Source organism: Gobio gobio (genome assembly GCF_949357685.1).
Source record: "Gobio gobio genome assembly, chromosome: 22".
NCBI classification, from domain to species: Eukaryota; Metazoa; Chordata; class Actinopteri; order Cypriniformes; family Gobionidae; genus Gobio; species Gobio gobio.
Window position 1 is genome coordinate 22,667,691 of NC_137118.1, and position 26,778 is coordinate 22,694,468.

The 26,778-nt window shown below is 36.0% G+C and overlaps 1 protein-coding gene across 1 annotated transcript in view; it reads right to left on the bottom strand.

Annotated features, from left to right (window-relative positions):
• The window catches only part of epha5 (EPH receptor A5), a 106,259-nt gene that overhangs the window by 21,065 nt on the left and 58,416 nt on the right, over positions 1-26,778 (bottom strand). The window contains exons 6-8 of the mRNA XM_079804515.1: positions 9,682-9,806; positions 6,627-6,786; positions 4,649-4,751 (exon numbers count right to left, since the gene is read on the bottom strand). Of these exons, the coding sequence (XP_079660641.1) occupies positions 4,649-4,751; positions 6,627-6,786; positions 9,682-9,806 (388 nt within the window). The remainder of the gene's footprint in view (positions 1-4,648; positions 4,752-6,626; positions 6,787-9,681; positions 9,807-26,778) is intronic.

The window sequence follows — 26,778 nt, forward strand, 5'->3', positions numbered from 1 at the left end:
AACAACCCTGATTGCTTCCTGCAGGAGAGCGTGCTTCAAAACGATCTGTGACATGAAAGGTGACGGAAGTGTCAAGGCTGTGGCCCACATGATACACTGATATACTCTTTAAGAGTAATTGCTTGAAACCGTCACACCCTTGAGGGACATCCTAACCCTTGCTTAAACAATTCCAACTTCCTTTCAAGTGGCAATCTTGAGGCTTGTAAGGATTTCCACCCGCTGATGTCTTTTTGAGGTCTTCCTCTCGTGGCAACCGTCAATCTCAGTGAGGTCTTGACAGCATCGAATTAAAGGCTACAGCTCGGGTCAAGGGTGAAGGGCGAGGAGAGACTTCTATGCCATTTTGCAGTATAAATAGTGAGTAGTGAAAATTCCAAAAAGAAAAAGTGCACTTCAATGGATTTAATAAATCATCTTTAATTACTTGAGGGGGAAGAGGCTGTGAGACTCCAATACTGGACGACAAAATAACCTTATAAAATTAATTCACTAGATGGTGGAGTACACAGTGTGAGGTTAGCATTGGCTAGATAGCCCTGGCTAGGAGATACAGTAAATAACTCCACTTGCAGATAACATAATATTCATTAAATAAATGGCCATTTATCTGTCCATTTATATTTATGTGTTAATAATATTTTGAAAGTACACTTATTAAATCACTAAATAACATACTAAATGCAAAGTACTTGGCTATAATTTAACTATAGTATGTTATTTGATATTCAATTTAAAGTTATACTATGCTTGAATATGATTGGTTGATGATTGTTCTAAGGTGTGCAATTGTTTTCAGGGAAACGCACGGCTAAAGTATTTCCAGGCAGGTCTTGACAGCATTACAGTTCCATATCCCTTCGCCAAAAGATTTCAGTTATTTCAGAGGTCCTTACAGCCGACAATATACTATGGGGCTGTTGGATGCTTGAATCTGATTGGTTGATGAATTTTCTAAGGTGTGCAATTGTTTTCAGGGAAATGCACGGCTAAAGTAGTTCAAGGCATGTCTTGACTGCATTACGGTTCCATATCACTTCGCCAAATGATTATTTCAGAGGTCCTTACAGCCGACAACAGCAAAACAGCCAAAACCCACAACGACACTGACCAAACAAATAAATAAATATAGTAAACAATAGGATAAAATTGACAAATATGTACGGACAAACACTCGCATAGAAACGTGTTGTCAGCGCTGCTCTGATGATTTTATCAGTAAAGTAGTTTAGCAATTTATGGCCTTATTTTATTTTTTTATTTTTTACTTTTTTTTAAATACAAATTTGTTTGTACATGTTGCTCACATATTACTGTAGCCCTGTTTGTGATGAATACAGTGTAAATAGACTTTAGCCATTATTAATATGTTTTAAGGCAACTGAAAAAAACACAAATGTTAGGGCATATCAAAACACCTCCAGGGCCCAGAAAACAGCTCAGGGTTCAGAGGGTTAAAAGCTACATGACATTGCTCACTAGCAAGGCAATAACGCCACTGTTTTTGAAGCAGATCAACTTACAGTTTCACTATTAGTGTCCCGCTGCTGCCGAACACATATTCAGGTAATTCTCTCTCTCTCTCTCTCTCTCTCTCTCTCTCTCTCTCTCTCTCTCTCTCTCTCTCTCTCTCTCTCTAATAAATTAATTTATAACTGCATTAATCTGCTAACAATGGCTCAAGCCTCCATTACTAGCTCTAAAATTACTTTTTGGAATTAGCGACAAAGGCATGGGATGAGATGAGATGCGTAAGAAATAAATCCTACACACAAGAACGTTTTAAAGACAAAACCCTGACAAATGTCTTGAAATACATCATCTTAACAACGTTTTAATGTGTGGTTACCTTAGTATGAGCGGAATAATTGACTTTCCATTGAATCCATTGAAATATTAGAAAATAATGCACACCCGATTTGCGTAGCGGCTGCATTACCACCTCGGGTGTGCATTATTTTCGAATAATTCAACGGACCGGAGTTAATTATTCCTTAATATATTTTAAATGCACTAAATTGCATCTTCATCATTACTGAAGCGCAAAGTATGGACGCGGATCGCGCGTCACTCCCGGAAAACAGAAAATGGGCAAAAAGGCGGGACGTGGGCGGAGCTTAAGTGACGTGATGACTAACAGACAGCAGATAAATGGCTATCCACCTGTCACTCGAAGTGGCCACGGCCTTAATTATGCAGAACTTTAAGGCTTTATATAATGTAAACGAATGAGTTATAAAAAAATTCACCTCCCTCACAGTTGTCATGAAGGGCAAAATGAGCCGTATAGACCAAAAGCACAATTTGTACCAGGCTGTAAACATGTTTTATTCTGCTCTAAAGTTGGCCATTTTAACATGGGGCTCAATGAGATTCTGCTCCCTTCTGGAGCCTGTCCCTAGCGGCCAGTCGATGAATTGCAGTTTGAGGCACTTCCGTATTGGCTTCAAGAGAAACTGCGGGAGGTTGCCGCTTGATAAATATGTAATTAAATCCTACTTAAGTGGGTCAAAAGGCACATTAGTTCAGTAAAATGCATTTGGTTACACTTTATTTTAAGGTGTCCGTGTTACAGTGTACTTATGCATTTATGTACTCTGCAATAATAATTAACAACATGTACTTATTTTAATTGTCCAAAAAATATATTTTATAGTATATTATTTCTATAACAAGTACTATTTTTAAAATTATTTTTCACAAGGGAAGCAGCCTGTGTATTCAAATGAAATAAAACACACAATTCAACATTCACACAATGAGATCAAATGGAAATGCTAATACTAACGGAACAGATTCTTCAATGGCAGAATGGAAATGTTTTGCTGTAATGGCCTCAAAGATTATATCAAGCATTTACGACATAAACGTTCACGTATATTTCCTGGATGCAGGAAGTATTTTTTTTTCTGCCAATATCTCTTTTAATAAAAATAACATTTCATTAGAGCAGACAAAAGATGAACACACATTTATTTCTACACCTAGTGCACTTCCCGTGTAATTTCAGTAAATTGTCTGCTGTTTATTATTATAGATAGACAGAACACATCTCAGTTTGTTTCCTCTAAGCCAGTGAGGACAATAGCATGCATTACGGTCTCATTTTAAAATGTTGTGCCTGAAATGCAAAATAGGACATTGTGTATGAAACAGGATATTGTTGTTGGCTCCTCGTTTTGCTCTGCCATTGTGTTTTATGAAAACAAATCTCCCACCGCTGTTTACTTTAAGAAATGGGAGGCACATAATTAATATTTTTCCCACTGTAGAACTTCCACCAAAGATCAGAGATGTAGATAATCGCCTCTGTGAACTCTTTGACTAGCTTAATACATGACAACTAAAACTGACAGATAAATCAATGTATTGACATGTCTGTAAATAATGTGATAATACTGTAAACACACACACACACACACACACACACACACACACACACATACATTATATATATATATATATATATATATATATATATATATATATATATATATATATATATATATATATATATATATATATATATATATATATATATATATATATATATATATATATATATATATATATATATTATAGTACATTTTAACACATGATTAAATTGTCATCCCCATGTTACTTGCTTTTGTGTGACTAATTTAGGATTCATTTCTGCATTTTAGATGGTTAGTTTCAGACAAATACCACAGTTATTAGTGTATAATAAGCCATGAGGGCTCCTTCAAATATTGTAAGACAATTTCAGAATCTTACAGTATTTTTCATTCAAATGACATTAGCTTCTCAAATAGCTATGGACATTTACTATTAATATTTGACAGCCAGAAACATTAAACAAAAAAATTGAAAAAATTAAAAAGAAAAAAACTTTGTGATTAGATAATCGATAATCGGTTAATCTGTCGATTTTGTATACGATTAATCTTTTTTTTTTTTTTTTTTAGGCCTATTGTTTATAGTGTTTTACTGTATTTAATGCTACATCCTGCCCAATGTTCTCCTCCCAAAAAATAAAAATGCAATTATTTGCGTGATACGTCTCATTTTAAATATACATTTAATGTCCAACAAAATGCACGTTTAATGCTAGAACATTCATGTAAGCAGGTCACATGCTGCATTCTTCTAATCAATGACACTGACACAGCTAATATGCAAATAAGTTCATTTTCCAAGGGTTTAGAAATGTACAGTGTGAAATGCCAGTTTATGAATACCCAGGATTATTGTTAAATTGGTGCGATTAATCTATACTTGCTGTCGATTATTTCCATTATCAATTAGTTGTTGAAGCCTACTTGTTATCATTTAAAACAAACCATATCACATAAATTAAAGCATACACAAATCGAGAATTGTTTTGCTTTGGATTGTGCTATCCTTCAAATAAAGGTCACTGTGATCTTGCCAAGACGGATATGTTGTTTCAGACAGGAACAACTTTCCTGTCCAAAAATTTAATTTAACCCTATCCCTACCCTTGACAAAAACTGCAAACTTGTCACACAAATCTGATTGGTTGATTGGAATGTTGTTCCAGGATCAACAAAGATGTTGATCTGGGAACATGTTGTACTTGGTGAAATCCCGCTCACCTTCAAATAAATGCTACTTTATTGGATGTTTTGTTATGGTGGGTTCTTACCTGCCACTCATCAGGAAACCTGTGACCAATGCAATGAGGATGATGCCTACAGTAACAGCTACAGCGATGATGGGCACCTGACCCTGCTCACTGGAGGCCGCTACTGCTGGAGCAGAGAGAAGAGAAACTAAGAGGAGGGTCGAGAGACCGTCAGAAACCATCATGCTCACTATCTTGATGATCATCTTGTTTTCAGCTAAAATAACTGTAATTATGGTAACATCAATAATTACAAACACCCCAAGATTATGTGTCATAGATGTGCACACTTTAAAAAAAAAAGAAGAAAAAAAAAAAGAGTCGCACATTTTTTGAGTCACAAATACAAAGAAATATTAATTACTTGAAACTACATTAGAAGCTATGTTGGACAGAATTCCTCCAAAATGTTGTCCCAACGAGTCGAACAAAGATTTTCAAATTGAACAATACTGCTCAAACGTGCAGGGTTTGTGAGTTCCCAGCATGCACTGCCGCATTAATAAAGTATGTGGTTAATGTTATAAGGTTATTGTTTCACTGTTTGCTCACTTATTTTGTCAATTTAGTTATTTGTTGTGTAGTGACGTTAATAGCATACTGTATATACGGAGCCCCTTAAGGAACATGGTGAATGGGAATAAAATATGAGATAGGAGGAAAACTTTTGTTTATGTATTTTTGCGTATTTTTGTGTACTTTTCGCTTGCTAACATTTTGAGTTCTTTGCGAGCGAACGCAAAGTTTCTTGGGGGAACGCAAATGGTTTTATGAGAAAACGCAAAAGTGTAGATATTCAGTATATATATATTGACATCCATCTTTTTACACCGAGGACAATTGAGGGACTCAAACACAACTATTAAAAAAGTTTCAAACATTCACTGCTGCTCCAGAAGGAAACACGATGCATTATGAGAATTGGGGAGAAAACTTCTTGAATTTGAAGATCCAGGTAAATTGTAGTTAATTTGTCTTCCGGGAAACATGCAAGTATCTTCTGTTGCTTCCGAAGGGCAGTACTAAATGAAAAAAAAGACATTTAAACAAAATAAGAAAAATGTGGGCATCTTCATCCGGTTCGAAAGTTGGGCAAAAGTTTTCACCCCCCAGCTATTAATGCATCGTGTTTCCTTCTGACGAATCAGTGAATGTTTGAATCTTTTTAATAGTTGTGTTTGGGTCCCTCAATTGTCCTCGGTGTGAAAAGACGGATCTCAAAATTATACAGTCACTGCTGGAAAGGGATCAAATATGCAAAAGATGCTGGAAAACTGAAGAATTTTCAGGACCTGGAGGATTTTTCTGAAGAACGTTGGCCAGTTTAACTGCTCATGACAAACACGGGACTCATGAACAACCATCACAAAACAAAAAAACAGCTGTGGATCATCCAGGTAACGACACACATTATTAAGAATCAAGGGTACATACACTTTTGAATGGGGTCATTTTTATAAATTCAGCTTTTTTTTTTCTTGTGGACTATATGTAAACATATTTTATGCAACATATCTTATTCAAGACAGTACTGAATAAAACAAATAACATGCATTTTATATGATTCCTCTTATTTTGTTAAAATTATTCTCATTTTCACAGATTCTGCAAACTTTTGAGCAAGTATGTACATTGCGGCAACCACAGATTTCAATTAGTAACATAATCATATGGTGGTGGCCAAAAGTGATGTCTATTGATTATTGTTAAATATTTCTCAGCATGTATGACTCAAAAGGTCCTGTAAACTGGAAAATAATCAACACTTTCTACCACTGCAAATCAACTGAACGATGCATTTTACATTTAGTGAATTAACTAATTCAAACTGACATACGTAGGGCCATGTTTAAGACAATAGTTGAGAGAACCTAAAAATCTGAACATATAAACTTGAACTTAAGTTTTCTCAACAATTCCTTTTTTACAGTGCATGCATTGTTATTTTCCAATGACTTTGAATGTGGCTAATCAGTTGATTTTATCCTGTTTCACTTACAGTAAGGGCTTGTTTCAAACTCAAAGCGGCGACTAAAGCCTCCGTATCCTGCAGAGGTGCGTGCTCTGATTTGAAAGATGTATGCTGAGGAAGGTTTAAGGCCGTCCACCAAAACATCCGTCTCCTTTGACTTTATGATGGTGTAGCTTGTTTCCTGATCCTATAGAGACACCAAAAGCAAAGAGAAGACAAAAATGGTCAAAGAGGGAAAGAACGAGGGATAAAGGCCTTGCATCCCATGAGAGAATGGCAAAGTGTGTGTGTTGGGGCCAGTAGAGAGGATCGCTTTCATGGTCTTCATTGGTTTTGTTTTAAAGCCCTGTGTTAAGTGCTCCGTCCATTAGCTTTCATATGACCGGGTGTGGGGCGTCATAGCTTTTTCTTTTTCTAAGTGCATCGTATCAGTGTTTCACAGAACGGTCCAAAACACTGAGGTCATGAAGAGCTAAGGCTCGTTTTCAGCCGTATTCTGTCTTTAAATGGCTCAACAAAGCAGCCGGAAAATGCTGCAAGGTGAGGAGCAATCAGAGATGGCGATCGGAGAGGGGATTTAGTTTCAGGCTTTGTGAGTGTTGTCGCCAGCGGGGAGGTCTGGTGAGATGTGCGACGGCAACCCTGCTGCTTGTAACGTCACTTTATTAGACAAATATTTCTGTCATCGTTTACTCTACCTCATGTTGTTGTACAGACCTATGGTTGATATACTGGTCCTTCTTTTCCATGTAATCACAGCTTAGTGTTTATTTCTTTGAACAGTTACTGTTTTAATCGCCATAATTTTCGTCAACTACATTTTCTCACCTATGAAAACGATACGATAACTAAATAAAAACCTGTTATGAGTGACAAAAACTATGATGGAAATCTATTGACATTTTCGTCAACTAATAAAAACTAAATGAACATGTTAGGGAGGGACAATTTTGGGAAGAGATCCAGTCAGAACTGAGGTCCTGCATGGTAGATGATGCGAACATTTGAATTGTAACTAATATACCCGTTGGGGCATCAGTAACACTTACACTTGCTGTATGTCTCATAAAGCGCTCAAAAATGTAAACGTCTGGGAGAAAAGGAAGTCCGAAAAAATTCAGACAGCGCACAAGTTCCGAACTGAGCTCTCTTTCGCATCTTTTCATACTTGAACGGACAAATACACACAAAATTATATCAAAATGTCAGTTTTGGCGAGTGTTCATGTAAACACAGTTGGTTATGTCTGAACAGTTGGGAGAATATTTGATGTGTATCAGTTTATTGGTTCCGCGCATTTACTGTGACAGCCTAATAAACCTGTTGCTGTCCCTCATTAAAGTTCATCAAACAAAAGAAAATCACTCACTGCACTTTACTAAATAACTTTAATAGCTTTAATAAGGATGTATCTATATTTAATTTATACAAATTCTATTAAATTTATACACTGGCTAATTTATAAAAAAAATATATGTCAGCTTGAAAGTCGTATGCAAGTTTTTGTAAAGAATGCATACATCAATAATTAAAAAGAAGACAATTTTCTTCTTTTTGAGAAGTGGCTTTTTAATTTTCAGATAAATAAAGACATGTTTTATGTCACAGCAGTTTAATCTGTGTCTGTATTGCATGTTAAAATCTTAATATCATTCATATTAATAGATGTTTTCCCCAGGAGTATGAGTTTGGATTTTAGATAAATGCTTCTCCATGAGTATATGAGTTAGGATTTTAGATAAATGCTTAATTGATGCATTACAATTTAACTAAGCCCATTAGATTTTAGTTTACTAAACTATACTAAAACCATTCAGATGACAAAAATATGTCTACAACTAAATGGCAATTTAGTCTAAAGATTATGAATAAATCTAAATCAAAATGTGCTGTCAAAATGAACACTAGAACAATATCATAAACGTTGTCCATAAGATTTGTGCACTATATATCAATTCATCTGATGCCAAACATATCTTTGTGTGAGGAACACAACTAAAAAGTTGTTATTCATTGATCCTGATCTCTATTGAGCAGTTAATCTTGGAACTGATTCAATTAATCAAAAACCAAAACAGTCCAAATTGCATAAGAAAAATTCAAATGCGTAGACGTGTAGTGTTTCTTTATGTAGAATACAGCGTTTTTAGTTGTTTTTCGTTGATCCGTATGATATAGTTTAGGAATATCACTCGAGAAATATCCTGAATATCTGCTGTGATAATGATTTCATAAAAATTTTCAAGTTTGTATCGTATTGAGTGAGCCATTGATTTAGTTACCCAGTCATAAAGACGCTCACTTGCTTCTTTACTGAATGAATCAGCCGTTTGAATGAATCGGTTGAATGAATGACTGAATGACTCATTCATTAAGACACTTGCCACCACCAGCTGTTTCATATTTAGAGTATCATTTAATTTTTCATTCATATTCATGCCACCTCTGAGCTGCATTAAACAGTCTGTGTAAAAATGCCTAAATGCCACTTCAGATGCAGCTTCTGAAAATAAATAATTAAAGTGTATGTGTAATAAATTCTGTGTTGAATCAAAATACTTTTTTTGTCTATTCAAACATTTTCTCATCTTACACAATAATGCAATTTCAGCCAAAATTGATGTGCGATTAATTTGATTAATTAGTCAGCACATCATGTAATAACTTAGTTGAAATGAAGAAGGAATAGTCTACACTTTTTCTAGGTCAATAATCAAACCAAAGCACATTTATTTTATTTGACCATGTTAACTCAGATTTCTGGGCTATTGATGTACTTCAAAACATTTTCAAATCAAGCTTTAAATCATGATCATCAGATCATTCTTTATGTCAGATTGAGTGCTTCTGTCATTAAAGAGAAAAAAAACATAAATTCAACATTATAGTATATATATAGTATATACATTATAGTATATATTATAGTATATACATTATAGAATGTATACAGAAAATCCTTTTTTTTATGACAAAAGTGTATGCAACTAAAAATGGTTAAAAACGTTTAAGGAAATATATATGACTTTTTTATATTATATAATATGAGGTAAAATGTGATATGCAAATGTGATGCAATATTTACCTTCTCAAAATACTTGATCTCGTACTCCAGTATGATGCCGTTGGGTCGGTCGGGTTCTTGCCAGGACACTGTGATGCTATTCTTCGCTGTCTTTCCTTTCTTCACCACGGTTATAGGAGACGGAGCTAAGAGCAAAGCAAAGCAGTTACATCTCACTTTACTATTTTTACATCAAATCAAGCAGAAAATGTATTTTCTTGCATGATGCAGTGAAGTCCTGATGCAATGTGCTGTAATTGTCATTTGAAAGTTTCCAAGTCTATATATTTGAGAGTTATTTTTGAAAAGTCCATCCCCTTAGCAAATCTAATTAAATGAAGATATCATATTGTGCTAATTACTTTAATGTGTTTCATACTGTTCAGAGAAAAAGCAATTCAGAAATGTGAAATATTCCAAACTTCAGTGGTAAAGACTATCAGAGAAAATTACTTTCTTGTTAACTAGTTGATCGCTTTGAGAAATCACTTTGAAAGTGGATTCAAGCAATGACGTACTTTAAGTTTTATTTAACTTAATTATTGCATTGGGAAATCTGTCCTGGTTTTCCTCCTTCCCATAAAGTCCCAGACTGGTTTACCTCCTTCCCATAAAGTCCCAGACACTCTGAACAGGAATTAACCTGTTTTGTAGTTTATATAATTTGTCTATAAAACAGTTTGACTGATACTATTTAACAACTCTAAATATTCACAGCATTATATTATAGTTTTACAATTCAAATGGAGTTCAAACAATACGTGGCAAGAGTGGCTTTGAAATGTTGGGTCGAAATGTCTAAACTAAGTATTTCACAGATTTTTTTGTTTTGTTTTGTATCTTAAAATCACTATAATGCATGACATAACATGGTTATATTTTGTCACAGTGTATGGGGAAGAGTGGAGTCAAGGAAGTTCAGCAATACTTTATTATACAAAACAAGAAGATAATCCTAGAAGAGGAAGATAACCAACTAATAAGGAGACCAGCACCGCTAGAGCCTTGCCAGTAACTGACAAACTAAAGAGAACCACGGGGCTAGATATATACACTCTTAGAAAAAAAGGTCAGCGGGTTTATAGGTTCTTGACTCTTGACTCCCTTTATGCCAGACAAGTTCTATATAAAGAGAAACGTCTTAAATGATTGCATGATACATTCATGTTTAACTCTTTCCCCACCAAACACAGAATGTTCTGTGTTTCCGTGTTTTCTCTGTTATAGGTTAGGGGGTGCTATGACTCTTCTGAAAGTTTATTGAATCTCCTGATCAAAACACAGGCGAAAAAGAAGCAGAAACAAGCAATCTCATATGTAATCATTTGCATATGTAAAATAACATGATCATCAACATTAAACAGCTTATCAATCAAAACTGCGTAATGTCACTGAAACAAATGTCGACCCAGGACGAGCTATAGGACTGTGCAAGTATTGGGTGCGTCAATGTTTTGATCATTGTTCTGAATCTGATCTGGATGTAGTCTTTAACAAAAATACGATTTTCTCAGCTTTTAGCTAAAAATTTAGCTTTTGGTGCTGGCTGGTAACTTAAAAAATAAAAAAATAAAACACTGACAGGGAAAGAGTTAATAGGTTATTTCAATTTTTTCTAGAGATAAAGTATGTTGTTTTCATGAATTAATAAAAAAATTTAATAATTAAAACTAAATCCATAAAATGATCTCATGATGGGAACAGTTAAAATACTTCTACATAACATAGAAAATGCCTGACACAACTCTTTAAGTTCTATATTGAACCTTTTCTTAGAACTAAACAAGACACAGGTGGACTAAATAAGTAACCATATAACAAACAAGGGACTATTTAGTAACCTAGGGAACTAAAGAAACAGGAACTAAACACAGGAACTTTGAACGCAGGAGCAACACAATGAAAAGAACATCAAAGCCCCACTGAAGTGCCTTGAAACGCACAGCATTATTCATTGTGTTGACGTAATCTCCACCAAAAACAGGAAGATAGGGTGGGACATATCGATCAGCTCCTCCCCTTTTTTAAAATATATAATTTACATTCCCAGAATTCTCAGTGTGAAACTTCACAGTTGATTTTACTTCTCAGTTTTCTTTCTTATCAGTTATGTACATTAGAGTTGTATTTATTTGTATTATTATTATAATTATTTAATTCAATACATTTCAATACAATCAATTAACTCTCTTCTGACGATTTGGATTAAACACTTATTTAATATGTATTGCTTGTATATGTAGGTCTTTATGTACTTTTTGAAGCTTGGAAATGTTGGTTCTGTGGACTTTCGATGGATGTATATTATATTAAAAATGTAAATTAAAAATATCTTTATTCACCAACAACATGAACAAAATGAGGGTGAAAAAATGATGGTATGGTGCCTAAAGTGTCCTAAGTATGTGTCATATTTAGTGCCACTGCATATTATATAATTTTGAGACAAACTTGAGACTGTTACTAGTACATTACTCTGCCGTTGCACTGTAAGATCTATAAGAAAAACTGTAAAACCCACATCCTGTGTAGAATACACACATTAAACTTACTGTAAACTAAAACTAAATTCAGTTGTTAATTTTACAAATTCTCTCTCTACTTTCTCCCTCACCGTATCTCCAATATTACTGTGTTTGGTGTCACTTATATGAGAAAAAAGCCCCTATCTGTCTGTGGAACACTGAAATCAAACCCGGCTTTATATTCCTTAACAGAAGTGTCGGACTGTGTCCTAGAGATAAAACGCGTTTAAGTTCTTAGGATGATCCTTCAAGCGCTGATCCAATAGCTCAATAGAACCCCTCCATAAGAAAGCAAAGAAAAGTGTTTTTCCCCATCCTCTCTTTCCCTAACAAAGAGTAACTGTATCCTTTTTGCCCAGACAAAACTGTAATCATTCCTATCTTAAAAGCCTGAAACGGTATACTATGGCAACCTGATCTGCAGGCCTGCAGGGAAAGAGAGGTATTGTGGAGGGTAGATGGGCCACTTAAACGCTCTGGCAGCCTGTTAAATGTTTGACTTTCAGTCAAGCAGGAGACGCGGCCCTTTGAGTTATTGATTCTCAATAATCCTTAAGGTCAGCACAGGGAATTTGGATATATATTAGTGATGACACGCAACAAAAACATAAGCAGGGGATCCATCAAACAAAATAGTCATGGAGTGTGATGTGACAGAGTGAGAATATCCAAATATTTGAAGATGCAGATTTCCACAGAATCAGAACACATGATTACATGTATATATACACAACACATTCTCACTCCCAACTCGTCACATATTGACGCTTGGTCAGGACCCTTCTGCGTCACTTTTTAATGCACAGGGCACTCCTTTAGCGTAATGTACCGACACGCAGGTGCTCCATTGATTTCAATGAGAAACCTTTGGCGTCATACACAGACACGTTGGGCATGGGAATTTTATCGTCATGATGAAATCATATATTGGGTTATGATTTAGAAATTATGACATGGAGTGTGATTCTCAATTTAACCAGCCAGCATAATTTTATATTGATTTTATTTATTTATTTTTTAAGGCTATTTAGACACGTTTGAATATATATCCCAATCCCATCCCTAACCAATTGTGTGTTATATGATATAAAACGCATATAACAGGCAGATGCGACTGCATGCACATTTTTATTCAAAAAGTACAAATATTCCAAATGTTCCGAGGCCAAACGATTGATTTGTGTGAAGAAAATCCCCAAAAGCGATCAGCGTCTCCATCCACCGACGATCATGCACACATTCAAAAATGGCTGCCTGAAGAAACGTTACAACAGCTTTGATAGTGAGATTGCATTGGCTCTCGTATGTCTCGTGACCAATTGCGTCATGCAAAAGAGTCGGGTGTATCTTTTGAATGAGATATGACTGACTGAGTGCATGCGTGCGTTCAAAGAGCGGCGGAATCATCATTTCAGCAATTAAAACATTAACTATGTTCTTTACATGAAGATATCGCATGACTTCAGAAGACTTGGAATGCAACATTATTTAATATGTAAACTGTTTTTGGTCCGTTTTTGCAATAAATACCTGTGGCTGTACTTTTAGTTGCCTGTTAAGTGTTTTACATTGTTTAGAAGTGGGTAGATTTAGGGTAGGAGCGGTTTTAGTTGCTCCAAAATATAGAAGTAGCCTATAAATCTGATCTGTATCTATAATAGATCTGAAGCATTGGCCAAACAAATTAAATCAATGGAGCACACTGCGCATCGGAAAATGAGGCTAAAGGGGTACTCTGTGTGTTAAAAAGTGATGCAGAGGGGGGTCCTGACTATATGAGAACATGTTGATATATAACATAAAAAATGTTGCCTTGTATATTTAACAGCTAAAATAGAATGAATCAATTTATATTATAGTATATAATACTAAAATATTAAAATTCTGTCATGTATTCTGTCAATTCTGTCAATATTTTATCAGCTGAAATAATATACCAAACTACTAAATTACTAAAATAGTTTCTTATACTTTTGTAATACTGAAAGCCACCATAAAAACGCAGATGGCAAAGAGAAATACACATGATGAATCAGCTTTTCCACAAGCTGAAATAAATAAATAAATAAATAAATAAATAAATAAATAAATAAATAAATATAAATATAAATATATATATATATATATATATATATTAGTGCTGTCAGTTAAACGCGTTATTAACGACGTTAACGCAAACCTATTTTAACGGCGTCAATTTTTTTATCGCGAGATTAACGTTCTTTTTGGTCTAACAAACTTTGTAGTTTTTTCACATGCTGTTGCAACAACTAGTAACGTCAGAAAAACTACAACACCACTCCGGATGTAGCTAGACCGGAAACAAAACATCAGGCACGCTGCGGCTGCCCGCACTCGTTTGGGCCATTAAAAGATTAGACGTGGATGGCAAGCGTGAGACGCCGAAATGAGAAACGTATTAAGCCATGGTTTAACTCAGGGGTCTTCAACTAAAAGTGCTTGTCTTGAGCGCTGCTTTCTGCTCTGACACCAGACGCGAATGAAGCGTTTTGCGCGAGTGATTTAAGTCAATGCAAAGACGCAAATAGACATTCTGCGGCGCGGATTAAGCGGCGTGCATGTCGCGTCATTCGCGTCCGGTGTGAACGCACCATCAGTCTCTTCTTCACTGCATGCTTGACCGCGCGTCTGGGTCTGAATGTAGTAACTGAGCATTGCAATGTTAACTGTTTCATTGCGTCAAAAGGCTTCGCGGTCCGGATTCGGACCGGAGTCCGCTAGTTGGCGACCCCTGGTTTAACTGCACTATAGGCGGAGTCCTAGTTTACCTTGCATGTGCACTTTGTAATTTTATTTTGTATCACCCTGTTTTGATCCCTTAGAAAGGGCTGTTGAAGGGGCTGTTTGTGCAACAAAGTATTTGTTTCACCCTTTTATTGATGGGCAGTGTTACATTGTGTGAGCGATTATTTGCTCCAAGTGAGAATGTTGGTGTGAAATCGAACACTAAAGTATGCCAATGTTGTTTTCAATAAAACAAACATTTGAACAAAGCAAGCCGATCCACTTTTCTATGTTGATAACAGCATTAAAATAAGAAAAAATAATGGGACAAAAAGAAATCAAGGGACATTTAGAATAAATAAAAATGTGCGATTAATTGTGAGTTAACTATGACAACTTAATCGCGATTAAATATTTTAATCGTTTGACAGCACTAATATATATATATATATATATATATATATATATATATATATATATATATATATATATATATATATATATATATATATATATATATATATATATATATATATATATATATATATATATATATATTTAATAGTTAGTTTAGTTTATATAAAATGATATAAACTAAGAAGTAACAGTTATTTAAATGAAAAAACATCAACTGTGAAGTGTCAATCAGGGAATTCTGGGAATGTCAAGTTACGTTTTTTCTCTATAACTTATAAGATTACTTGATATTTTTCACTTCCACAAACTTTACATTTAACAGTATTTTACCGTAAAAATCGATGCCAGTTTTTTAACGTACACCAATCAGGCATAACATTATGACCTAATATTGTGTTGGTCACCCTTTGGCTGCCAAAACAGCCCTGACCCCTTGAGGCATGGACTCCAATAGACCCCTGAAGGTGTGCTATGGTATCTGGCACCAAGATGCTAGCAGCAGATCCTTTAAGTCCTGTAAGTTGCGAGATGGGGCCTCCATGGATCAGACTTGTTTGTTCAGCACATCACACAGATGCTCAATTGGATTGAGATTCCGGCTTGCCTTCTTCCCATAGTGCATCCTGGTGCCATGTGTTACCCACGTAAGCAACGCAGACCTCCAGGCCATCCATGTGAGGTAAAAGAAAACGTGATTCAGTTTTGCTCCGTGGTCCAGTTCTGATGCTCACATTCCCACTGTTTTTTTTTTTTTCGGCAGGGGTCAGCATGGGCACCATGACTGGTCTGCGGCTATGCAGCCCAATACGCAACAAACTGCGATGCACTGTGTATTCTGACACCTTTCTATCAGAACCAGCATTAACTTCTTGAGCAATTTGAGCTACAGTAGCTTGACTGTTTGAACGTACCACACAGGCCAGCCTTCGTTCCCCATGTGCATCAATGAGTAAATGCCGCCCATGCTATCATCCTGTTGCCATGTCATCAATCCTGTTGCCGGTTTGCCACTGTTCCTTCCTTGGACCACATTTGATAGAGACTGACCACTGCAGACCGGGAACACCACATAAGAGCTGCAGTTTTGGAGATGCTCTGACCCAGTCATCTAGCTATCACAGTTTGGTCCTTGTCAAACTTGCTCAAATCCTTACGCTTGCCCATTTTTCCTGCTTCTTACACATCAACTTTGAGGACAAAATGTTCACTTGCTGCCTAATATATCCCACCCACTAACAGGTGCCGTGATGAAGAGATAATCAGTGTTATTCACTTCACCTGTCATAATGTTATGCCTGATCGGTTTGGACAAATTTGGACGTTTTGGACAAATTTGATCCTACTTTCATTAACCTATGAGTATAAAAATCCATCTTATCTTATACCACAGATATTCTCCCAGAATCAAACCAGAAATGTGAATATTTGGCATAGACTTTATAAGACAGCAACACAAAAGCAATAAAGCTTTCCTCCGTGTGAAATTTCACAGTCCTCTTTTTAGTTCAGTGAGAGATTTCATCGAACACGCTTCGCTGAGTGAATTGTGGACCATCTAATAAATGTGATAAATCCAGTGTTAATTTCACAGCTTGGAATGATCTTTTTCCATTTCCAAAAGGCCAACGATTCAAAACACTTGCCAAACAGTGAGTTGCAAAATACTGTTAGCTCTAAAATGCAAAGGTAATAAAGTCCTCAACGGTCTTGTCACCGATGACAACTCGCAGTGCAAAGGTCTTGCCAAAGTGCCGCCTCTCAGTTCATTAACAGATGGAACGCCAGCATTCTCCGGGAAACGTGTCAGAGGAAGTGTGATGATAGCACTCTGATTAATGCCTCCAAATGGGAAGTGTTGCCTTCATCTAGTGTGACAATCTTCTAACTCGGAAACGCTCGATATCTGTGCCAGTCATGGAATCGCTAACACGAAACAGCAAGAAATGTCACTACTTCCACACCGAACTCATGTAGCAAACTATTTTTGTCTTTTATTTCACACAGGCGAGCCACTTTAGCTTAATCGCAGTTGTCAAACAAGAATCCAGCTTAGTGTGAGCAGAATCACTTCCTGGCGGTGCCACAGTGACTCCAGGCAATATTGGTTTTTGTGTGGGTGGAATCTTCCAAGCAAATATTTGCATGTAATTTAACTGAAGTTAGCATACCGGGCTGTACTTTTCATCTGGCTAAGAAAGGTCATCTCCTCTGCTCCGGCCCCGAATCACTGCCAACACGAAGATCTCAACAGGCCGTGTGTTTGTAAACAAGTGTTGTTTGGGGAGCCCTGCCGAGAAGCAAGATGAAAAACCTCTGGCAGAGCCGAGCGGCCCATCGGCCAAATCTAGGCCTGAGATATAACTCATGCCAACAGACTCAATGCCATGCAGCCAGAGGCCTGGCCTGAGAACTATTAGCTACGAAATACAATCTTATATTTGCCAAACATATCTGCCCATATATTTATAGCATCTGGCTAGAAATAAGCCCACAGATTCTAGAACAATGCAAAACAGTACTCTCGATTATCATAAATTAAAAAAAATAAATAAATAAACTTGAAAAACTAATGAGATAGATACGTATATGTGCTTGATAAACAAAACCATCTAAAATTTAAAAAAAATAAAGGCTTAATCTAGTCCCAGACTAAAATGCATGTTTGAGCTGTTCTAACTGAATGCAACTCGCACTGACATATCTAAAAATATGCCAGTGCCATTGTTTTGTCTCAAGATGTACAACAGTAATGTTTTTTTCTTTTCTTTTTTTTTCTAAGGCATGTTTATAAAGCTACTTAAATGTCCTAATTGAACTAAGGTTTAATCCTGACTTAATCTAAACCCTGTATGTGAAACCAGGCCAATATGTCTTAAATTATATCTTACTTTTATTTATTTATGTATTTTTATTATGCACTAACGTTCAGAAGTTTGAGGTTGGTAACATAAAAAAATAAAAATAAATAAATAATAGTGATGAAATGTTCCCAAATCCTGTATGTATTTGATACAGAAGAAAAAAAAACTGATATTGTGAAATATTTTTACAATTTAAAATAACTGTAATGTTATTCTTTCTGTTGTAATATATGTTAAATTGTAATTTATTCCTGTGATCAAAGCTGAATTTTCAGCATCATTACTCACAGTGTCACAAATCATTCTTATACTGATCGCAATACCTGCGTCTGTGCTGCTTTATATTTTAGTGGAAACAAAATCAAATATTTAAAATATTATATATATATATATATATATATATATATATATATATATATATATATATATATATATATATATATATATATATATATATATATATATATATATATATATATATATATATATATATATATATATATATATATATATATATATATATATATATATATATATATATATATATATATATATATATAGTGTAAATAAGTGACAATGATACTGTATGCGTCTTGCAGAAGTACATTGGGACCCACTTTATTTTAGGGGACCTTAACTACTATGTACTTACATTTAAATTAATAATTTGATACACTGCACTTATTTTGTACATACATGTTTTTACATTGTCCTTGCATTTAAAAAATTACCTGCATGTAATTACATCTTTAATTAATTTCTGTAGTTACATTTATAATTACACTGTTTACACTTCCCATACACCTAACCCTACCCATAAACGTACCCATACCACCACACCTGTGCCTAACCTTACCCGTATCCACCTCAATATCAGCAATACAATATCAGCAATACAGTGTTTTTTGTGTTCACAATATGAACACAATAAGTACATTGTCCTTATTTTTTGGATGTAAGTACATAGTAGTTAAGGCCACCTAATTTAAAGTGGGACCGAATATTGTTTTGGCTTTGCACCTCTGAGACAGAAAAAAAAAACATAAAAAACCCATAAAAAAAACACACAAATAAATATAATACATAAATAACAAGGTCGTTTTTTTATTTTAAAAAAAATACTTTTTTTTTTCTTGCAATTGCAAGTTTATATCTCACAATTCTGACTTTATTTTTCACAATTCCAAGTGTATATCTCACAGTTTTGAGTTTATATCTAAACTTAGAATTTCAAAGGTAAAAAAAGTTCCAATTACTTTTGACATTGACAACACCCACCAACACCAAGGCATCGTCACCAGGGCTGCGTCCGAAAACCTATGACTCGTTGCCTCGCTGCCTTATCAGACAATGGCTTGTAAGGCAGTGTTTGTGCATAAAGGCTCCTCACGATACTAATTTCGGACAGACTTCTTAGGCAGTGTAACCGTTTAATAATCTACAGCAAAATAGAGAGAGCTTTGGGGAGAACTAAATAAATATTTAATTACTATATTAGTAATTTCTTGCTAGAAATGACTTAAGAAGTAGAAAACGTACATTTACACACAAACTGACCAGCAAACACAACTTTCGGACGCCATCTTTTTTCCCAGCTCAACTGTCACAGAATGGAACACACAGGATTGTGGGATATCAAAGGCAGCGAAGGATACAAATATGCTACCTTCAAAAATCGATCAGATGAAGGTATCTCAGGAGAAGCTAACATTAGATTCGGACGTGCCTTGGTGCCTTCCTGCCTTGAAATGTGTCCTCCGAAGGCAGCATTTTCCAGGTTTCGCCAAGCTCAGATCTCCACGCTCCACCCACTCATTCACAATCACCCGAATACTAATCACCCACATCATCATCAAGGACACTATAAGAACACTCACTCCCTTCACATCTGGGTCTCGTTACATGTACCTGGACTCCTTACCTGCAACTCATCGTCTTCCTTGTCTCTCGTTCCTCGTGTTCTCCAATTCCCTGCATTCTACAAACTCTGTTTACTCAGCTAAGTGACTGTCTGAAGTGCTAGTTCTCATCATTTCCTGCCATACCCACAACCTGTGTTTGTGTCTCTGTCTAAATAAACATTTATAACTTTACTTCATCCTCTGCCTCTGTCTGTTGTCCATGGTGGAAACAAGCTTCCATTTTTCCAAGAGTTTTGCAGTTTTTTTCTCGTTCATTATGACAAGCTATACTTTACTCTGGGTATGGATATGACATGACACACATATGGGCGAATGGTGTATGTAATTAGCAGCAAAATCCATCCTGGCATGCATCCCGACAACTCTACAATCATTATTCAAAGTGTATTTGTTAAATACATGGTTTGGATGAGATATATTTGTACTCTCTCTTTAATAACATTATTTTTTTTTTTTTAATGCATGTAGATTTAAAATGACTTCAGAGCTGGTGAAGATACTTTGTAGCTAGTGAAGCAACGTAGTTAGCAGCTACAGGCTAAAAACAAAACCTTGCTAACTATACAGAAGTGATTAATATTTTTTTTGATCAATGCCTTTACATGGTATGGCCAAACAAACCAATTCATGAGCATTAACATGAATTTCTAATATTGTACATGAAATGCTAATTATTAGCTTGCTTTACTGTAAACCTGTATGCGCAATGTACTGTGACGCTACTAGTTGAAATGAACATGTTAATGGAAAGCTACACTATTTTAGCTATCAAACAAATTAAAAGTTAGTTGTGTTGCTACTTTTAGTTCGTTGCTACCATGGCGATCGGGTCACCATCTGCAGAGACTCAAACGGATGTGCTGAGTTTAGTGAAGCACAAGTGCTCACAGCCGCTTGCCAGAAGAGCTTTGCTGAGAGGCTTTGAGAACGCTTAGTGTCACAACTCTTTTCAGAACGATACGTCATGTACTCAGCTGTCAATGAGAAAATAGTCAAAGCTTACAAAATAATTCGGCAACAAAAAAGAGCTCCACAAATGCCTCCACTCATGCGTCTGTCGACATTTATCAGGGAAAGCACTTGAGAGGCACGCCAATGCTACGCGCTAATCACTTGCACCTGCAAACTATTCAGTTTGTTTTGAAATCCTGCTCGTTCAAAAACGCTGGAAATTAGCGAGCATTTGATCAACCTGTACAATCTGCTTCCAGTTCTAAAAATCTCCCCACTTCAGAAGTAAAAACAGAATTTATATCATCTACGGCTTTGTAAAGATTCGCGTTAGCGAGCTAAAGTTCCGCACACAAGCCTTGTTGACTATGCATGACAGCTCGCCCTGTGCTGCAGAAATGATCATTTTGCTTGTCATAATTAATAGTGTTTTAAAGAGCATAATTCCTCTGTTGATTTGAGAGTAACTTAATGAGCTGAGCAGATGTTGAAGTCGTCTCTTCAGGGGGAAATACTGTACCCTCACAGCCCTTGTGAAATAAATTAGCACCCTAAGACTGTTTCTGTACGCCTTGTAACCGCATCTGCTGTGCTTTTGTGACAGAGATGTATCGGCACGGAAATAGGCACAAATATTATGTTAAATATTTCTCCCAAATTTAGAATGCAGTTTTTGTACGTAAAGGTTGCAAAAAAGGCCTAAGAGTTTAGGATAATGGATTACGCAAAGTGGAAATAAATGTTTTATGCCTAACAGCACCTGCAACACCTGCGCCTGTTATTGTGTTGCAGTGCTGTAAGCCTGAGGTACCCTGCCGTATTCATATATTGATTTATAGGTCACTAACGGTTTAGCATTGCTTTCATTGGCACAACATTCAAAAGGGGAAATACGATTTTGATTGGCCAACGCTACATAGGCAGAGCATTTCATTTGATATATGGGTAATTCCTGTTATCCAGAACCTTGTTGTCTCTGAAATTTAAAAAAGGATAAAATAAAAAATGTTGTGCTGTAATCTGAGAAGGTATTTATTTAAAAAGGTTGCAGACTTGATTATTTACTCAATAGCCAGAAAATTGTCTGGATAAAATTGATTTTTGTACAAATGATTCAGGACATTATTATTATATTATTATAGTATATACAGTAATATTGAAACTTGGGAATACTTATAAACTGACAATTAAAACAAAATTCCTAAGACTTAAGTTGGTTTGCTTAAAATATTTTGATAAAAATGTTTTATCAAATGTAATAAATCCCCCAATTCATGTCCATTAAGCATAATTATAAATTATAATATTTTTATTTAGATTTTTTCCATAACATTTTTTTATTAAGTTTGCATGATTGGTAGAGTTGGGTATTGTTTTTGTTTTTTTTCGATACCGGTGCAAAACCGATACTTTTAAAACGGTACTGGTGCCTAAACGGTGCCTGAAGCGATACTTCTAAAAAAAGAGCCACAAAATGAGGTGGATGAGATTAAAGAATGGCTTTTTATTTAATGTTTTTTTATTATTTCAATTGAACAATTTATTAAAAGTCTAAAGTATACTTAAATTTATAAATATAAATAAATACAAAACACAATTTACTTAGCAAATTCACACTAAAACTAAAGCCACCTAATCCAACTACAATAGGCCTAATTTAACTCTAAATAACAGTTACAGTAATAACAGCAGTAGTCTGTATTCTTGGTATGCTACAAACCAGCTTCAAGCTTCAGCTTTATTTTGCAGAAATATGACCATATTCTCTGGCTAAATATTTTAGAACGCATCACCTTATTGTTACCATGGAGACGCGTCATGCTTCTCACATGACACAAAGCAGCCGCAATAGCGCTGTATGACAGCTCAGCTGTATCGGGTTTATTTCATTTTTTCTTTTTTATTCAAAATATTCACAAACTCGCTAACTATGTCATGAACTATCTGATATTCAGATTTTCAAATATATGTGAGTAAATGTGTGTTAATTGATCTATACTGCATGATGGGCGGCGCCACGTTAAATTGCGCCTCAGAGAATCGGATCTGTCGGATTTACATAACATAAATGTATCTTCTTCTCACGAAATACATGAAAGTAAGTGACCTCTGCTGAACTGGGAGAAGAATAGAGTAAACTACATAGTCACTAAATACTGTGTATCTGATGTGAATAAAAAACGTAGTCAAGTTATCTTAACTGTCTGAAAGGATTGTTTTTGCCGCTTCCATACACATCAGTGTGTATTTTTTGCTAGTACTTTTTCCAGCATTTACATGTCTGAAACCTAAAATAAACATGATGTGGTTGAAAACACTGAATAGTTGTGATATGTGACGAGCGCTGAGCGTGTCTGTCTCTGGCTCGGCGTCAGCCAAAGCGCCATATTGGCACCAGGTTTCGGTACCCAACCCTAATGATTGGTCACATGGCCCAGGCTGTTGTGATTGGTCTACTCTGCTCTGATTGGTCACATGGCCCAGTCTGTTTTGATTGGTCTTCTGCTCACAGCGCATATTGGAAACAAAATGCCTATTACCATATCTGAATCTATGTTCTGGATCTTCCTCATCACTTGATACACAGTGATACTAACAGTAAGATTGGCATCACTTTTACTCTATCAATTCTATTGCGAGTCCACATTCTTTGGAAGCAAAATGGATTTAAATTCGCAGCACAGAAAACAGCATCTTCTCAACATGTTGACAACACAAACCAAACTCTTTCAGTCTTAGCTACAACTACAATGTTTGGTTGCGGGCAGCCATGAAGACCATATGTCTTTTTAGAAGAGTATTCCACTGCAAGCTTCACTCGGCTCACGCAACATCCCTCATATATCTGCACATTTATCTTTGAAACTATGCAGACCTTTTACATTCACAAACAGCTATATTACACATTGCATGAAAGGTAGTATCTGAAAAGTGTAATAGGGGCATAGTACATGTACTGGATTGTAGGAATATCCCAGAATGTGTTTGCTTTGAATACTGGCTTACAAAAAAATCTTCAAATGGAGTTCTGCTTCAAACGAGGGAAGACAAAAGCAAGATAATGGAAAACGAAAAGAAAAGATTTTCAGTCAGTCGACACAGTGAAAGCCTGTATTCCCCTTCAATAGTTCAATAGTGATTCACGTTCAGACAGTCAAGCACCTATGTGAGCACGTCTGGTCTCAGAACTCCAGCCAAACCTCTCGCTTAGCCTCCAGCCATCCAGTTCACATAAAACATGACCGCTACTCGACACATCGACCAAGCGGATTATCCAGACTGCAGAGGCAAAGCGCTCAGTATTCCACTGCAAGCTCCACTCTGCTCACGCAACATCCTTCATTTCAAAAGTGCCTTATCAACACTAACACTTCCACAACACACACACACACACACACACACACACACTCATTAGGGGCACAAAGGAGTCCCCACCCCGCTGTCTCTGGGCAATCCCTTGCAATTACAGACCTGCTTACAGATAAATCAGATTAGGCTTCAGTGTCCATTAGGGTCATCATTAGCTTAATGAAAAGTCAATGGCAGTCAGAAGAGGTGCCACTGTATTCAAAAGGTTTTAGTGCCAGCTACCCTTGTTACCCCTCTTTTTATATATGTGAATAAGAAGTAACATGGCAACCTCGAAAATTATATAAATGCCGTAAATTGACTGGTTAAACAGTATAAAAAAATACCTGCTGTTTACAGTAAATAATTTCTGGGTGGGTTTTTTTTTATCACGTTAAAGGCAACAAGTAATGCAATTTTCCTTTATAAGGATTTACCCTATTTAATTATGGTATTATTGTTCACATTATTCTAAATGAAAATATCTGCTTTCTTTAAAATGTAATAACGTTCGCCATCTCTGAAATAATTTCCCTTTTCTAATAATATAAACAAGGTCATGTGGGTGGGGATAATGAGATTAACCAATAATATCACCCTGTAGAAAAGAAAAATCATTTTTAATATTGTTTAATATCTCAACTGTTTGTTTCCCTACATTCATGTTCCATGAAGATTTTTAAAAGTTACCCAAATATTTCCATTAAAAGATCATTAAAATACGGCCATTTGAGGGGACAGACAAATGTGGCAGTGACCGAAACCATAACATACTTTATCGAGTGCACTTATTCAATCCCATAATGAACCGCAATAATGAGTGTACAACTGATATACGCTCAACAGCTAGATAGAATACCCATAATACACTGTGAGGTTTATACCGAATTAAGTGATCTGACCAGAAGATGCCGCCCCGCAACTGAATCATCAATCCATCCATTTTCCAAACCGCTTGTCCAATGTGGATACAGCGTAATACCATAATGGTATGAATTCCTTTTTGATTGATTATTAAATTGTTTATTAAGGTTTATAATGCTAGTTTCCATGACAGAGTTTAAGATAAATATTTTCATTACTAATGGAGCTGCCAGTTTGCCATATTTTTAATGATTATTAAACAGCAAGCACAAACTATACAAAAGCTGCGCACTCAGTGTCCGAATTCACTGACTCATTTTCATTCCCTCCTTCAAGTGGACTATATTAGTGGAGTAATGTAGGGAATAGTGGGTAGGGGACGATTTTCAAACACAGCCCCAGTGTTTCTCTATTATTCATTATCATTCAAATCAGTTAAATGATTGTTAGGCTGCATTAACTAGGTCAGCCGGAACCAGGAACACTTCCCATAACACTTGAAGTACTCGTTACATCATAAAAAGAATGGCATCTACTCTAATGTTAGTCTCTCTGTTTATCCCGAGGTTTACTACAGTCAGCTGGATCCGGGCCGTATCCAGATCAGATGGTGGACCTGCGCCCAGACATGACCAACTCATCCCTGAAGTGTCAGCAGAGACCGTGTCAATTAGACTCCCACCTGAAATTCCCTCATCGAAAAGGCATCCTCAATAAACCCATCCCTTGCATGATTACTCCGATCTTTTTGAATATTCCCATCTAATAATTGCCTTATCGACATGTCATCCCAATATACCCCCTCCGGCGTGATGACCGATCTTTCGAATATTCCTATCTAATAACTGCCTCATCGACATGACATCCTCAATAAACCCATCTCCGGCGTGATGACTCCAATCTTTCGAATATTCCTATCTAATAATCTCCTCATCAACACGGCATCCTCGATAAACCGTCTCCGGCGTGATAACTCCGATCTTTCGAATATTCCTATCTAATAATTGCCTCATAAACACGCCATCCTCAATAAACCGTTTCCGGCATGATGACTCCGATCTTTCGAATATCCCTATCTAATAATTGCCTCACCGTCATGGCATGATGGCCAGAGGAGAACTGGCACCCCGACTGATCCTGGATTCTCCCAAGGTTTATTTTTCTCATGCCACCTGATGGAGTTTTGGTTCCTTGCCACTGTCGCCTTTGGCTTGGCTTGCTCAGTTTGGGACACAAAATGTTCAACTAAATATTCAAATAAATGTTCAACTAAATTACTGATCTGCCCGCATTGTCACTATATGATAATTGAAATGAGCTGGATAATATCACCGTTTTCTCCAGAACGTTTGTAGAGTCAAATCAAATTCTGTTGCATTATTTTCCTGTCTAACACTGTGAAGCTGCTTTGAAACAATCAGCATTGTAAAAAAAGCTATATAAATAAAGGTGACTTGACTTGACTTCTCAGTGTATATAGCCCTC